The sequence below is a fragment of the Uloborus diversus genome, chromosome 3 (genome assembly GCF_026930045.1).
Source record: "Uloborus diversus isolate 005 chromosome 3, Udiv.v.3.1, whole genome shotgun sequence".
Lineage (NCBI taxonomy): Eukaryota > Metazoa > Arthropoda > Arachnida > Araneae > Uloboridae > Uloborus > Uloborus diversus.
Window position 1 is genome coordinate 86,274,932 of NC_072733.1, and position 17,956 is coordinate 86,292,887.

The following is a 17,956-nucleotide window of genomic DNA, read 5'->3' on the forward strand; positions in this document are numbered from 1 at the left end:
TAAATTACTGCAATATTTATTCACCGAGTAGAGTGCAGAAACTTTAGCAAGAGGTACCCACCCCCAAAAGTCATGCTCATCCCCCTGCAATTTTAGCAAACACCCCCCTCCCAAAACGCAACCTTCATAATGAGACCAAATCCTTTAAAAACAACTTCTAAACTTTTCTTTTTCTTTTTTTTTTAAATTGTAAAATAAATTCTAAATATACTTACTTCTCTATTTTTATATCGAATTTTCAAATTCAGACTGCATATTTTAGCAAATGATATTTTAATTCGCTGAAATAATCCAGAAGCAGTTTTAATAAGGAAATAAGAGACACGCAGTTCTTCAAGAATCTTCTTTTGACAAATTTTACTATCTAGTTTCCTTTTTTCTTTCCAGGAACGATGAAATGTCGCGCCAATTGCTCTAATGAAATATCTGACGAAATCAAGTAAAATACAAAACCACACATTATTACTGACAAACTACATAGTTCTAACATAGTCTAAATTTCGGCATTTGTTTTACCTTTCTCGTCTGCCATTAGACAGTGGCTGCAGCGCCCTCTATAGTTCGTTGGAGTTGAGAATAGAACTTGTTCGAGAATCTATCTTTTTAGTTGAAATAAGTTCGATCCAAAAAACGGGGCTTTTAAGCAGCGAAATTAGCATGTAATCGCCCATTTAAAACGAGTTTGATTGAGAAACATAGCGTGCTCCCTGGGCGCAGCGCCATCTGCTTTATCCGCAGATCTGACCTCACTTTCCGTCCGTCGAACGGCACACTACTCTTTCTAGACACTATAGGTGTGGTCGGACCGGTGTGGTGATCGGACCGTGTAACTGTAACCGTTTAGGCAAGAGATCGGAATTTCGTAATGTAATGCATAGACTAATAATAAGAGTAGACTGAGCTTTCTCATTCTTGCTGATAAAGAAAATTGGTTCATAGATGTATCATGTGACTAGTGGAAGGGCTTGGCAAAGACTTTGGCAGCATGGTTGCTAGATGGCAGCTTTATCTATAGTTTGGCACCCGACATGTATTTTAAGACAATGGGTTTTCATTAAAAAAAACTTCCAGGTGCAGAGATTGAACTGTTTTTCTTTTAGTTATGCATTATTTTGACATTAGTAATAGTTTTTGATCAGTTTTCGGTAACTTTTATTTCATTTGGAGCTGTCAGAGTTGGCGTGAACGAAATGGCGTAAACGTTTTGCGTTAACGCAAAAATGTACTAATCGGTATCTTAAATTGAAACTGTAGGTAAAAATCTTACCGTTTGCTGATTCTTCTTGGTCGCTTGCATCTTTTATTGCTTAGAAAGTTATTGAAATTGACTAAAGAAAATGCACAATACTATCTAAACGAAAAACTCGCTATATTAACAAAATATTTACAACTTAGAATAACAAATTTACAAATCGGACTCCATAAAAGATCATTCTTCCGAGTTCCATCAATTCTATTTATTTTATTTCGCGCTGGCGTTGATCGTCTGCTACGATTAACGCCCGCTGTTGCTAGGATATCCACCAGTCACATGGTTTGGTTTATGAGCAGCAAAAGGGTTGCCATAGCTCGGTCTACTCTTATTATTAGTCTATGATGTAATGTAATCACGCTTAAGATGTCTGTTTTAAGATTTTAGAATATCGTTGGTCTTATCGTCTTATCGTTGGTCTGTTGCGCTGAAGTGAGCGGAGTTCTTCTTGTAGCAGATCAAGGGCGCATACGGGGAAGGGTCAAAGGGTCAGCTGACCCCCCGCACCCCGTGACAAGAATTATATTATGATCATTATTAAATTTCAGTTTTTGATTCAAAAAAAAGTACATAGAATCAGGAAAAAACTTTTTGTTTCTGAAGGTATTTGTTCTCAGTGTCATAATTCAAAAGTGTCCTAACAGAGTGTCATAATTCGTTGACTTGAAGTGACAGAATAGAGAGGGGGCAAAGTATTGTTGGCCGTGGGCCTTACTTTTAGTTACTCAGACACTGTGGGCAGCTTGAACTAGTGGATTCAAACCGAATGTGGAAAATCAAAACTTTATTTTTCCATTAATGTATTTAGCTGTTCAATGTTTATGTTCATCTCTTCGAAAATTATTTTTTTGAACTTCGAAAGTGTTTTAATGGGATCATTTGAATAGAAGTGGTTTTTAGTTGTGAATCAAATATAGTTAAGAATTTAAATGAATCATAAACAGAGCCAATTCATGTGTTGCAAGCACATCATCACTTTTGTGTGGAAGTGTTGTTGGTGTGGGAATAAGATGTATTTTAGTCTTTTGGGTTAGGTGCATTAATGGAAGGAAGAATTTAGTATTTTGGTACATGAAAGTCTGATAATACTTATTGTTTTTAAAAGTGTTTGCACATTTTGAGATTATACACAATGCAAAGGTAAGTTCTTTGAAAAAAATATTGTTGATTATTTTTCTTGATTCTTAGTACAACAAATTACAATTTTAGTATTCAAAAATATTTTATGTTTGAGATGTTTTCAGTTGCTGTCATTTAATGTAAGCAAAGTTAGTAGCCATAAGTTTTGTCTAGTGTAATGTAAGTTGTTGGAAATGAAGTATACTTGAAATGATGAACTAAAGTGAAAATAATATGAAATAACGATTAAGGGTAAAGGGATAACATAAAGGCATATCCTTTCAAATTTCAGAATTTTAATCCATTTCCTGAGCCAATTAAAACAAAAAAACTGAAACTCATGTTCATCAACTTATCCCTCTTTTCACTATTTTATGATTGTCATTTTTTTTAAATTAGCACATGTTGAGTCTAAGGCTTTTTAGGCTTTAATTCTTTTAGTTACGTCTTTAATTTTGTATGCTACAAAATTTTTGTGCTGTGATAATTTATCTTTATTTTTTTCTCTCCTCATTTAGGTTAAATCTTGTTTTTCTGATTTTTATGTTGCATGGTGTTGGTACCTTGATGCCTTGGAATATGTTTATTACAGCTAAGAGTGTAAGTCACAATATTCTTGTTAAATATTTTTTTGACATTTATTATTATTTTATTTTGAAGTATTTTTCACAATGCTCAGTTTAGATTTTTGTTTTTCATTTTATTTTCAGTATTTTGTAGATTTTAAGCTAAAAATAAATGAAACAGATGGTTCGACGGAAGAGTACAGAGAGCATTTTTTATCTTACCTGGGTGTTGCATCACAAGTACCAAATGTTATTTGCAATGCTCTGAACATCTTTGTGCAGTTTGGGTAAGATTTCTGTTTCTTTTATTTGTTTTAGAGTTTAGAAATACCTCACTCTTGTATTAAATTCTGTTAAAGGTTTTCTTTTGTCAAAAAGCAGTGAGGAAAACTTTCTAAAAGCAAATTAAGTTTCTATTTAGGCTTTAATTCAGTTTTATGCATTTAAGTTTTGCAAGAATTAGTGATTCAAACTATTCAGTTATACTCGATTAAGAAACTCTGCATTTTTAAAATAATTTTTAAATTCATTTATCACACATGAGGTTTATCATTCATTTTTCACCTTTAAAGCATTTGCTGTATTGATAGCAGGTAAATTTCAAGGCAGGCAAGGGGGTTCCTTGGTTTAAATACCAGTGAGTCAAAGATCCTCTGTGTTCACTAATGGTGATTCGGACATGTTTTACAAATATAAATATGTCCTGATCACCAAGTCTTCCAAGTTCCCATCCCAAATCAATAACTCTAAGGGGTCTGGACCAGGGGTTTCTCGACTCCTGGTCTTGATAGTACAATACAGGCTGTCTTCAGGGCATGGACAGAGTCTGGCCTCCGAGTTTGGAATGGGTTATAAGTCCTTTGTGGTATAAATATAGATTTGAGAGAATTATTCAAAATATAAGTCCCAAAGACACTGCTTTTGGCTATTTTTGAAGACTTTGAGCTGATGACCCCCCCCCCCCCTCCCTCTTGTTTTGTGCTTGCTTCAGGGCCAATCCAGGCGGTTAAACCACATGTAGTGGTAGGTACGGCAGACCTTGGATTGTAATTTAAGATGTCCTACTTGCTCTTTTTTGTTCTATAAATGTGTGTACTAGTTGAATGTAATGAATGCTTTTCACTTTTTATAATATGGCTCTATATATGGCTCATTATAGTACTTGTTCAATAATTTATGTATTAGCATCATAGGACTTTAATTATTTTTTTTGAATTTTAAACCTGAAACCCTAATTTTATTTTCCTAATATTTTTAGGGGTGGAAGTGTGACATTCCGTATTATTGGAAGCATACTTATTGAAATTGTCATATTTATTCTAACAGTTGTTCTAGCTATGCTAGACTCTTCATCATGTGAGTATATAAGGAAATATATCTTAGTTTATTTAAAAAATGAGTTTAAGTGGTAAAATGCAAATTTTAAATGTGTACCCTGTGTGCATTCTAGTTTTAATAATTGTTTATTGTGTGTAGTCAATTCTTTAATACATGAAATATAAATTGAAAAAACATTTTATGTTGACAAGAAATGCAATAAAACTGTTGCTTTCAGATGTGAAGTAATTGACCTTTGAAAGAAGTGCGTTTAGACATGAATATTTTCTCAATCAAACATGTATTGGGAAGTTGAATAAGTTCTGGTTTTTTTTTGTGAAAATTAATCCTTTATTTCAAAAGACCATTTAAAAACATGTTACTGAAAGTATTGACCATCGCTAGCCACTACTTTTCCCTGTCTTTCTGGCAGCATTTGAATCCCACATAGGAAAACCGACACGTCTTTTGAGTCTATCCAAGAGTCGACCCAATTTTTCGCATCTTCATAAGAACCAAAGTGTTGCTCAGCCAAGCCATGTTTCATCGGCAGGAACATGTGTTAGTCGGAAGAGGCAATGCCTAGTGAATGCAGCGGGTGGTGTAGGACTTTCATAAGTATTTTTAAGTAAGTTTTCACTTTTTACTCCAAGGTCCCTCGTACCTGCCACTGTTTGTGGTTTAACCAGTTGGATGGGACTCTGTTGACAGATCTGGTTTTTTAATCCAGACCAAAGCCCGAGCAATCCCCTGATCCAGCTGTCTCAATACCTTATAATAACTGAACAACTTTCACTTATAATATTACTTTAATTATTATGTTCACTTATTTAAGGAACAAGTGAACTTGAACTGAACATTGAATTGTAATTTGGAATGTTTCAATTTAATTCAGTCCAGTAGTTATTCATATCATGCTTGACTACTGTTATACCCAACAACCTTTTGTAGTTGAAAGGAACTGTGTTTGATGAAAGTTTTATCTTTGTTTCTACATATTTTCTGGACTGAACACAAAATAATCTGTTTTATCCCCAAAGATCTTGAGCTTTTACCATTTTTCAATATTTATCCTTTTCTGTCTTTTATTGTGATGTCAAAAGTCACCAGTATTATAGTACTGGCATTGCTGACTTCTTCAGAAAAAAAATAATTAATTCCCTTTTTTGACCATGATTTGAAGTTATGATGCTATTCAATAAGTGTAATATAGATTTTAAGACATCAAATGCTTCTCAAACCAAGGCTAATTTAAAACAACAAGCATACTCCAAGTATCTCTTATGGCATAGAAATATTAGAGGTTGTCAACTTCTCATTAAAGTTGAGATTCCCTTTACAATGGTATTTACATATACTGAAATCAACTGATCAGGCTGAGGATTGCTGAAAAGTATGAAACTGAAGTATTTGGATGCTGCAAGAGAGCTGCATAATATATATGCTTGTGGCTCCTTCAGCAGTAATATTTATGTTTGTAGGGCTCTAGTCTTATCTTGGGGCAGTAACTGAAAGCTTAACAGCCATGATTTTGCCTTCACTTTATGTGGTGAGATGCATCTGGTTTGCAGACACTTGCTGTGTGTTAATTAATTTTAGCTACCAGTGTGAAAATAATCTCAGCTTTATTTAAGTTTTTGGGTTGTGGCTATTCTTGTGGTGGGATGATCACTAGAAGGGTAGAAAATAGTATCTGGATGCCACAAATGAAATGCAGGGGCGTGCACAGAAATTTTGGGGCCCGTCACAAATGACTTTTCCGTGGCCCCCTCCATATATTGTTTCTCTATATTTCATGCCCAGTTTTAAAATTATTGGGCCCCTTTCAGGCTGGGGCCTGGGCCAACAATTGTCCTTTCTCCCTCCCCCCCTTTGTGCACGCATTTGATGACATGTTTTGGTCTATGCATGCAATTCTGTGTTTTGAAATATGCAATCCTCTTCAATGTGCTTTATAAATGAGTGATTTTGAAGCATATAATGAATGTTGCATCTTTTTTTATAAGCAACTGTGAATAAATATCACTGAAACTTTTCTTCTGCTTTCATACGATTCATTTAAAACTAGAATTTAGTTCTATGATTTTGAATGCTTTTTGACTTTAAAAAATATATTTGCTGCTATGGTGGGGGCTTTAAAAGAAGAATAATTGTTATAAATTTTCAAAAATATATATGTAAGAGGAAAAAAGAAACCCTATATATTGCATGACTGCCTGTTTAGAATATAAATAAAGAAATATATCTTCAAAGGTGTTTGAGAGAAATAATTTATAAATTGCTCATAAAATTATTCATAATGTTGGATATTTTGATAAGAATCTTCTTATGAAATTTAATGATTAGGTGGTGAGAGGGGGTTGCAGTGTGTCACTTGCTCCAGGCCGTACTAGGACAGTGAAAACCAAGCACGAGAAAAAAGTAGAAAACTTTTGTGGGGAAAAAATCATTTTTGTATTCATAAAAACAGATAGGCTTAAAAAGTAAAGTGCAGCGTGTTTCTAACCATCTATTCAGTTAAAAATTAGTGGGTTCATTTTCAAAGTAATTAATGTTATTAATTTAAAGTAATAAAAGTTGATTTCTTTTTTTTTTTTCCAAAATTACCGGAAGCTGCTTCTTGAAAATGTATTTCAATATAAAAAGTGCTGTGCAAACATTTTTTTCAAATGTTGTTTTTGAGATTGTTCTTGGTTTCAAGTTCAAGAAGTTACAAGAGCAGAATAGAAATTTTACTTGTTGTACAACTGCTGTTTTACAAGTGATGTGTTTGTGATGTGACTTATAAATGCTTAATTTTTTAGGGGCTGGTGCTTTTTTCTACATAACTATGGCTTCTGTTGTCATTCTTAACAGTGAGTAAAGCAGTTTTCTTTGTGACACGTTAATCTTAATTAAATTTTTTTTATCCAAAACGTTTGTTGTGTTTTAAAGTAATGGTATTTAGTTGCCTTATGGGAACTTGATATGTGTTATTGGACTTTTGAAAGCTTTAGTACAAATTCAAAATAAACAAGGGAAAAATCTTTTAATTTAGTAAACATAATAACATCAAAATGTAGAATAGCAATATTGAAACGAACATGACTAAACTAAAAGAAAGCATGGTGTTGCAAAGACTGAAAAACTAATAAATCTAAAAGTTTAACATTTATAAGCTATTAAAATTAACCCGTGTTACATTATGCTAAAGCTATAGATGCTTAAGCAAAACTAATGCCAATTTGTCTTTTACAAAAAGGCCAAACACGTATTCTTAATTGTAGTAAAAGCATTAAATTCATAAAATCTGGAAATTTTATGATTTTAAAATTTTGATTTGTCATCATTACTACTAAATTCCTTTAAAAATAAGTACTTTGTTGCATGTTTATTTTCAACATTTGCATGGTATTTTTTAAAAACTATGTTTTAATATCAATATTTAAATCATTGTAGAATATCCAGTTGATAATGTACTCTGAAGACATATATTTATGTTTGCCATTCCGTACTAACTTGATATTTAAAAAAATCTCGCTTTGTACGAAATGTGGGACATTTATAGGTTGACTTTCTACCCAGTCATAATTTAAAGTGTCTGTCTGTTACTATGTTACTCTAAATTCTCAGTTTTGAGGAATATTACAAAAATTATTACTGTATGAATATATTATCATTACTAGAATAATGAAGTAATTCTAGAGCTTCTTTTTTCTTTCATGAAATCTAACCATTTGTTTAAAAATAAAGTGCCAAAATAATTTTTGCTAGAAAAGAAGTTTTTCTTGACATTCAATAATTTTTTATACAGTTGAGTCTTGAAAATATGAGGTAAATTGCGGGGTCATGCACATCAAACTTGGGTCCATCACAGATGAAATTATTGATCCCCCACCCCATATTCTTCCCCTACATATGATACCCCTATTCAATCGGTATTTATTGTCCCCTTCTCTAAAAATGCCTGCATAAGCAAGATTTTTCAAACCTGTCCAATCTAACAAAAGCTTTTACAAAGTTGTTACTTTTGGAGAAATGTTACTCTACTAATATAATTTCAAATTCTTAATATCATCCATTTGGTTTATGCTTTATTCTTAAGAGAAACATCAAGTTAACAAATGTATACAAATTTGCACACTCAATTTAAGTGTTTACAAAATAAGCTAACAAATAAATATTGAAAGCAAACATTATTTATTTATTTTTTGATTTTTTTGAATAAGTTTCTATAATTATGAAAAAAAAAGGTTTGAGTTCAGTCATTTTGTTGTGTTTTTAAATACAACATATTTCTCAGTGTTAATGAAAGAGATCTATAACGTTCAAAACAATGCCTCAAAAAAAAAAACAAAAACTCTCTTTCTCTAAATATATATACAGTAGGCTCTCTGTATAACGACGCTCTATTTAACCACTTTCTCTATTTAAAGACTGCTTTTCACGGTCCCAGATGGTCCACTATAGTGTTAAAAGCATTCTATTTAAGGACGATTTTTTGTGGTCCCTTGAAAGTCGTTAAACATAGAGCCAACCGTACATATATATATATATATATATATATATATATATATACCATTAGAATTATCAGATTCTCAGTCTGAGTGAATTTTGTAATATGGGGGAATGCAAATAGTGTGTGATTTAGTCCTATTAACTAAATAGAAATCTATGATAGATAAATGAGTTAAAGCCAAATGAGTTGACCTGATAAGTGTTTTTAACCTCTTCCTTCATTCTGCCCCCTTTTTTTTCTTTTATAAATAAACTGAAAAAGAAATTATGCATAAAAGAAGAAATGTGTGCAGCTGATAATCTGAGCAATTTATAGCCGAACTTTCAAATTTTCTTTTTACTTAAAGATTCTCTCAGCATAATTCATGTATATAAATGTATTACATATACAATAAAGATTTTTTTATGTTTGAAATAGAATCTTTTTACAGTGGCTAATGGAATATACCAGAATAGTTTGTATGGACTTGCTGCAAAACTTCCAATGAAGTATTCTATGGCTATAGTTCTTGGCTCAGTGAGTTATAATGTGCTCTTATTTTATAAATGTTATATGTATAAGTACTAAAATTGTGCAGGTTTTAACACACATTATTAATCTTTCCTATGCAGAGAGAGCACAAATGATACACCCAATTTCAAAAAATGATATTTTTGAAATATGCACACATTAGAATAAGTGACACATAAATTTAAAGAGAAATATAAAGTTTTTTTTGTCAATAAAGTTTAATTACACAAATGTGCAATGTTGGATCCTTTTGTTTCATGACATCTAATCTTCAATCCAGTTTGTTCCATCATATTAGTATGTTCTTCAAAATTTTTTTTCCTAAATTTTCTTCTTTTTGTATAAGTTCTGTTTCCTTTTAAATTAGAGATTAAAAAGTTATCTATTTTGCCTTGTCATGCTGGTTTTTGGTTTAGTCGGAAATGATTTATCGCTTTGAATTGAGATCTTGAGGAAAGTATCACCAGCTACAGTAATGTCAAGCAAGAACAATTGTTTAAATTAATTTTCTTATTTAATAAAGAAAACAGAATGCTTTTTTTTCTTTCTCCCCCTCCCCACCAAAGTCAAATATTTAATTTCTGATAAGTCCCCTATGACTTAAACAGGAGGTCGTTTGATCTCTTGTTCGTAATTATGATAACTGACATGATGTTGCCCTAATGATTTTGAAGAAGTTGTAATTGCAGAAATTTTCACAATGGCAAAACTAAACAAAGCTCAAATTTTGAATTGTTATTTAAAATGTTTCCATATCATTAGCAACTGAAAAAAAGTTGTGTTGACTGTAGCTTCAAGTAATTAACCTGACTTAATAAAATCTAAAATACAAAGTCAATAATAATCTCAATTATCACTAATTAAAATTAATGACAAACAAGTGACATAAATAAATATAATACAAAATACTAAAATTAAAAAAAAAAAAAAACTGATTTTACAAATTTTGCTGCAGTGGTAGCAACCTCTAATTATTTATTATTCAATTTTATTTTAAAAGTATGGGAATTTTTTTTACACCCAAAGAAACAACATGAGAGGGTGCCTCGTGAAAAAATAACACCTTTAAAATAAGATGCACACGCACCCTAGTGCTCATCCTGGATTTCTTCCTTCATTTTCTCTTCATGTTTTATTATTATCAGTATAGAGCTTAGATATTATACAGGTTTTAACCTGCCAAACCTTTATTTTTGCAACCTTTAGTCTAGATCTATATTTCCCATTGCAAAAATTTTCAAAATCAGATGCAGAGTTAAGGTACTGAATGTTTAAAGGGAAAATAAAAAGTCAAAAAATACAAAATTTATTATTTCATACGGGCCCCAGGTCCCCTAACTTATTTTAAGGAAAATAATCTATATTGAAAAATTTCATCACAAAAAGTTTGAAATTAGTATGATCAATATTCATCGATGTGAAATGCAGCGTTTTGTGACTTACACCACTTTTCAATCGCCGTTTAATAACGCCTTTCAGGGGGAAATATAGTGGTTAACAAGTCTTTAAAATTATATGTTTACATAGAGTGTGGTTTCTCAAATTGTTCGAGGTTTTGTAGTGTGTTTTTGCATATCACAGCATAACATTTGCATTCATTTTTGTATAGGAATGACAAATACATGTATAAATACCTTGTTTTTCTGACTTTGACCTGTCATTATTCTGAAGGGCGATAAGTTAAAATCTCATTTTCTGTATGGTCCCTTAAAACTTAGAACTAGAGTATCACCTTGAGTTTTGGTGGCACAAACGTCTAGTTTTTTGTGTCAGTTATATTTTTCAATAGAGATTTTCTCTAAATATTAGTTGGGGGGACTTGGGGCCCGTATAAAAAGTTAAATTTTGTATGTTTTGACTCATTTTTATTTTCACTTCAAACTTTCAATATCTTAACTCTGCAATATCTTAACTCTCTTCTACTGATTTTGAACATTTTTCAATTGGAAGTGTACATCTAGGACTAACGGTTGCGAAAATAAAGGTCTTTGCAGATTAAAATGGAACACCCTGCTTATAACCTAGGCAGGAGTTTTCCAAGTTCCTAGTGTTCAAGGGTCGCAACTACATCAGAAAGATTTTGTGGCGGGCTGCATTATAACTATAGCAGTAACCAAAGTACTGTTTTTTTCGGGGGGGGGGGGGCACTATGATGATTATTAAAAACTGAAGTAAAAAGAGAAACTTTGCCAAAAGTATATGAAATGTTCACTGGAAAGTATATGAAATGTTCAATGGAAAAACTGAGGTGATCTGTTTGCAATCACCAAAAACAAGATCTACCTCTAGCTCTCTCATTGAGTAGTTTCAACTTTTTCGTATGAAACACCCCTGAGTTTTGAAAGTGCTTACTGTCCTTAAAATATGGTATTTATTAATGAACAGCAATGGGAATTGATGTAGATTTACTCAAAAAATTATTTTTCTGAGTATGAACACAAAATATGCTGCAAATATTTTCCAAAAAGGCTTTGCGATTCACAGAAACCTGGTGAGCAGGCAACCTGGGGGCTGCAAGTTAGAAATCCGTGATCTAGCCTATCATTTATTGTGAGGCTCTGAGAAGTTGAGCTCTGACTCTGACAATGTTTACCTCCGTTTCGGGAAATAGGGAGGGGGTATTGGTGCTAAGTTTAGTTGAGAAACTTTGTTAATAGTTTTTCAAATTCCAACTTGAATCCGAGCCAATAACACTTCTATTTTTCAATTAACTCCCGTAAAACAGGTAAACATAGTCAAGGTCGTAGCTCAACTAACCAGAGCTGTACTATACACATAGAAAAAAATCCCTTGTATTTTGTACTTGCTTGTAATTTCTTTTTATTTTGAAGATGTTGAATCTTTATTCATAACATTTTCTTCTTTTTCTTTTTTTTTCTGATTCTAGAATACCAGTGGCACATTTACTTCTCTCATTCTTCTGCTTTCAATTGCTGGTATGTGCTTTGTCAATCTTTGTTATATAATTGTTGAAATTGTTGCAAAAATTACAGAAATTGTTTTATATAATCTGCAAAGTAAATTATATTAGATAACTTGCTATCTACAGTCAGTTTTCACTATAAATACTTCTGCATTCTATTTTTTCCATTCTGTCAGAAATGTAGTAGATCTGTAAATAGTGAGGAATCCATCAGCCCCATAGAAACTATCCTGATTTTAAATAAATTTCTACCAAGTTAAGATACATCAGTATCATGTATATATTTCTAATTTTATATATTTGTTTTTTTTTTTTTTTTTTTTGATGTGCCAGTTTAGCTATCTTCTGTAAAATTTTAATTTTTTTAAACAATTTGTAAATATTCATTACAAAATTCAACAAAATATACATTACAAAAAAGAAAACAAAAATTAAAAACACATTAAGGCATACTCATAGTTCGTTAACTTTGACATAAAAAGTAACTTTTTACTGAGAAGTTTCAAATTGAGAAAGGTTTAAGCCAGCACAGATATAAAACAACAATTTGGTATCCCATTTTGTTAAATTCAAATTAAGTGAGCTATAAGAAAGATTACAGTATCTTTAAACAGGGAAAAGTGCTAATTGGGACTTCCAACTTTGTTCGAAATGTTAATACAAATACAATTGTGGCAACTTGCTCTGGGCCCAGCTAGGGAAGATCAATGGCCTTCTTTGGTAAGTGTGTTCGACTCATGGCCACCTGGACTGGGGTTCAAAGCCCTGGTCCTCCAAAGCTCGTCCCAATTCTTTAAAAGTGTGTAGATGTTGGCTTAGGGTGACTTGCCAGTAGTTGACCATTTAGTGGAAATTTCTACAAGTTCTATTTAATTTCACAAGAAAAAAACGGAAAAAAATTTAAAATTCTTCTATGTGTCTGTAAAACTATCAGGATCAATGGTTACTAATCATTTTTCTCTTTTACTTACTATTTTTCAAGTTATTTCGAATAGAAGTTAAATAGGGAGATTTCACCAGTAGTTGACCACTCATTTCCAGTAGTTGACCTGTGTCTGCCAGTTGCTGACCACTTTTTAAACAATGTAAAATCTGAAAACTACAATATTAAAATCTGACCGGATGCATGCCTGTATGTACTTATGTTCCCTTAAAGGTCGCTCCTGATTGGTTGTTGGATGGATGACGTCATCACAGATGTCACTCGAGTTTCATGATGGTTACACGACAGTGATGACTTATAGGTTAAAATGTCGTGAATTTTGTGACATTTGGTGCCAAAACTAAGTCACCAAAAATGATGCCAACTTTTTATTATATCTTCAATTTCTTGCCAAGTCTATAGACTACAAATGCATATGACGTCATTGATATATAAGACGCCAAAGGCACCTCAGGCGGGGAATCTAGCCATCCTAGACCGCTCGTATAATGCTTAAATATTTACTAAAAATAATGCCTTGATATTATGAGTGATCAGTGTAAGTATAGTAAACTCCCAATTATCTGCAGAATAGGGTGACATGGTAACCGGGATAAGTGAATTTCTCGGAAAGGCCGCTAAATAAATTAAAACCGATAGCTAAAAAAATCAACACTCGCACATACTTTTAAACTCTGCCAGCGATGACCTATTAAATTTTAAAAAGTCCCCAAATTTGGCGACATTTAGCAATTTCTCTCCAAATTTGGCACCAATAATAAATTGCCAAAAATGATGCCAACTTAGCAATATCTCTTTAATTTCTCATCAAGTCCATTGCAGTCACTCCAAGCAGATGTGACATCACCATCATGTAAGTCGCCGCAGGACCCGAACCTTACCGTCAACCCGAATCTATAGTCAGCATAGCTGCCTGAATAATGCTTAAATATTATGAAATTACTGTTAAGTAACACTTAAATGAAAATTTTTTAATAGTTTATAGAGGCATCGAAAAGTAAATTTCCTTATTTACGGAGTCCTAGTGGCCTATTCGCTGAACCTATCGATCCAAAACTTTAGAATGGTTATTTGAAGGAATGCGTTGGAGATTGATGATTTTAACAAAGCAGTGATCTCATGGCCGTAGTTACAGTGACAGAATCTCAAAATTTTCAAATGACTACACCCACTTTCTCCTTGTTCAAATTGATCAGTGTATTGATGAGCCAGAAATGGCGGTCCATTGATCGACGTATGACGAAAATTGTTTGTTCGAAAATTTAAGCACCGACTGAAGAAACACACTTTCAACTCTGCATTGTATAGATTTTTTCCTTAAGCTTTGCGCATGGTGTTTAGTGGTTGGTGCTTCGACTAAAGTCTTAAGCTGTGAGTTATGCAAAATGCTTCTCTTTTATACTGTCACTAGGATAAGCAATTTTTATCTTTGCAGCTTTTGTCACACGCCGCTCGTTACAGCACAATTTGAGGTTTTTCAATAGGCAGATCGATTTGCACCAGAAAAATGTGGATGTTGCAATTCGAAATTTCCAAAGTTAGTTTACTGTAACAGAATCTGTGTTAGTACTATGTTGTTTAAAATTTTCGCAATTAGGAGAGCATTGGTTAAGATAACTAACAAATTTTGGTTCTATTGGTTCAGTGTACAGGTGGCTACTCAATTACTTGCAAAAATACTTTTTTTTTTTGAACAAAAGTAGCATTATAGTTTATCTTAAGCTAAAAAAATGTTTGTAATCACTTTGGTTTCGAGAAAAAAGCTTTAAAACCAATATAAGTTTTTTCCTCTCTGGTCAACTACTGGCATTAATTGCATTTTAGACAACCAGTAGTTGATCGCCCCTCAATCCCAGCATAAATGATTAGTAAAATGATGTAATTTTTTTATTTACTTAGTATAAACACGGATGATCAGCATATATCCGTAAATGAACCTGAAGAATAAAATTTAACGTTGAGGAATACGATTAAACATTTTATCTCATGACAATTCTCTCTAGATAGAAAAGTGATTTTCTTAAATTTTTATGTGTACTGTCCTATGTGCTTTGTAAGTGTACTGTCCTAACCTCCATCCAAAACTTTAGTTACAACTATAAATTATAAGAGAACACTTCATGGGATGCTATAAATTAGTTCCAGTAATCATATTAAAAATATCTACTTATTTGTTCTTGTTTTGTACATATTAGTGCTCTTGTGGTCAACTACTGGCAGGTGCTCAGCTTCTTTGAAAATCAATGTAGGGTGATTTGCCAAAGCTTTTGATAAGGTACCGCATGTTGCTCTTCTCAGTAAACTAGCTGATATTGGAATAGGAGGAAAAACTTTACTTTGGGTTAAGAATTGGCTGACTGGAAGGAAACGAGAGTAGTTGTGAGGGGAAATCATTCTAAATGGAGTGATGTTTTAAGCTGGGTTCCTCAGGGATCAGTTTTAGGGCCTCTTCTGTTAATTATTTTTATGAATGACATTGATGAAAATATTTCTGGAAACATAAATTGTTTCGCTGATGATGTAAAAGTTACAGGGATTGTAGAGAATGAAGAACAAGTAAAACAGCTGCAAAAAGATTTAGATCACATTACTAAGTGGGCAGATAAGTGGGGTATGGCAGTTAATGTAGGGAAATGCCATGTGCTACACTTAGGTCATGTAGGGGAGACCAGGGTTAGTTGCTACTTTTTTTCAATATTTTTTCTACGCTAAACTATTTCAATTATTTACACGTGTGAAAGTTTAAAATGCATCCAGATAGTTCGCCATTCATAACATATTTTTTAAAAAATGATTAGAAGCCACTACAAAATATTTCAAGTTTTTTGAATAGATGCAGATTGTAACAACTTACCCCACTATGGGGCATGTTGTTACAGTATATGGGGTTAGTTGTTACATGAGATATATTTTAGTAATGAGGTGAATTTTGCACATTTTCTGGTTTATTCTGTTAAATTTTAAAAATTCTTAACCACGTTAAAAATCAAAAACTTTTTGGCTTTACAGATTTATTTCATTAATGACTTTTCTAATAAACTATCATCATCATTGTCCGTGCGTGTGCGAATTACAATTTTTACAAACATATAATTTATCAAACTTAGCACATCGGTCATGTGCCCATTTGTCACAATTACGACATTGAAGCCGTTTAGTCGGTTTTTTTAGATTCTGAGTACGGTTTAGAGCACTCTATGCAGAACCAGTCTTCATCATCTTCATTCGAAGGACGCACCTTTCTGCATTTTTTTAAAATACCTTTGTGTATGTTGATTTCTCCTCTGTTAGACACAATTTTCTTTTCACAGATTGTTGTTTCCCAGCTTCGGCTTGCAAAACATTTTTTACTGGTGTATCTGTTAAAGTGGTGCTGACCTACGGTTTCCACTTGTGGACCGTCTTCAGTTCTGCACTGTCTGCAGCGTTGGAGAAAGACCTACATTTGAATAATAATACATTATTTATTATTATTATTATCATTGTTGTAATTATTATTTGTTCAACCATACACATTAACAACAAATTACATCATAGAATGAAAGAGATCAGAATTATTATTATTATTACTATCGTCATCCAACTACAGTACTTTATAAGATTTAAATCATGCAACAAAACATATCAGAAATACTACTTACCACCACTAGCATTTTTCATCTTACTGCAGAATCTCTCTAGTGTCATGAATGTCATAGGCTGCATTTCGTAATGAACTACCTGCAATTACTTCTTTATTCACATCCAGGTATGATTCTTTTGGTGTTTTGCCCTTGTTCGTCTTGTTTTTATAGTCCCCCGCCATATCACATTTAAAAAGAAACATAATATTAAATTAAAACTTGCATGGGGCAAGTTGTTACTTGTAACAACTAACCCCAACAAAATAGTAAGAACTTGCCCCATACGACGCCACTTTTGTTCTTGGCATATATCACTGGTATTATATCTTTGCACAAAACTTTCAAATATGTTAGCACTTACCTGAAAATGTAGGCTTTCACGTCGTATAGATATAAATTCGTTATCAGCAACGGCTTCGTCACAAATAGAAAAATGACAGAGGAAAGAAAAATTACTCTCAGACTCAAAAAACCGTTTTCCTTGAGCACTCTCCATGCTACTGACTGCAAGCACTCCAGCGATTGTCAGGGAATGCAGATGGGTGATTGCTATCATCTACCTGCAAGGAAAGTCAGTTTCTCCTGGCGGTTATTTTTGAATTCAAATGTAACAACTTACCCCGTGTAACAACTAACCCCAGTCTCTCCTACATAAGAGTGAGAGTTATTTTTTACAGGGTTCGGTCATTAGTTAGGCAGAAAGCGTTATTGATCTGTGTATCTTAATAAATCAGGGTTTCAAGTTTAGTCAACAGTGCAGCATTGCAAGTAACAAAACCAACAGAATTCTCGGGTTTATCAATAGATCTATTTCAAACAAATCTAAGAAGGATCTTCTGCCTTTATATAGGAGTTTAGTAAGACCTCATTTGGAGTATGCTGTTCAGTTTTGGTCTTCTTATTTCAGAAAAGATATTTCTGTATTGGAAAGGGTTCAAAGAAGGGTTACTAGACTTGTAAGGCGACTTTCAGATTTAGACTATGAAAACAGACTTAATAGGCTTAATATGTATAGCCTGGAGCAAAGAAGAGTCAGAGGGGACATGATTCAGTTGTTTAAATTTTTCAAAATAAAAGATGTTAACGGGTTAAATTTTTGCAGAGAAAGGAGGATGAGGGATCATTGTTTTAAGCTATTCAAATTTCAGGCTAAGCTGGAAATTAGGAAAAATTACTTCTTTAGTAGAGTCGTGGGCACTTGGAAC

The 17,956-nt window shown here is 32.8% G+C and overlaps 1 protein-coding gene across 1 annotated transcript in view; it reads left to right on the forward strand.

Moving 5' to 3' along the window:
* LOC129218833 (equilibrative nucleoside transporter 3-like) overlaps positions 1 to 17,956 on the forward strand; it is a 104,932-nt gene that overhangs the window by 40,916 nt on the left and 46,060 nt on the right. Inside the window, exons 3-9 of the mRNA XM_054853155.1 lie at positions 2,890 to 2,971; positions 3,082 to 3,224; positions 4,196 to 4,293; positions 7,059 to 7,109; positions 9,183 to 9,268; positions 12,150 to 12,198; positions 14,564 to 14,665. Coding sequence (XP_054709130.1) covers positions 2,890 to 2,971; positions 3,082 to 3,224; positions 4,196 to 4,293; positions 7,059 to 7,109; positions 9,183 to 9,268; positions 12,150 to 12,198; positions 14,564 to 14,665 — 611 coding nt within the window. The remainder of the gene's footprint in view (positions 1 to 2,889; positions 2,972 to 3,081; positions 3,225 to 4,195; positions 4,294 to 7,058; positions 7,110 to 9,182; positions 9,269 to 12,149; positions 12,199 to 14,563; positions 14,666 to 17,956) is intronic.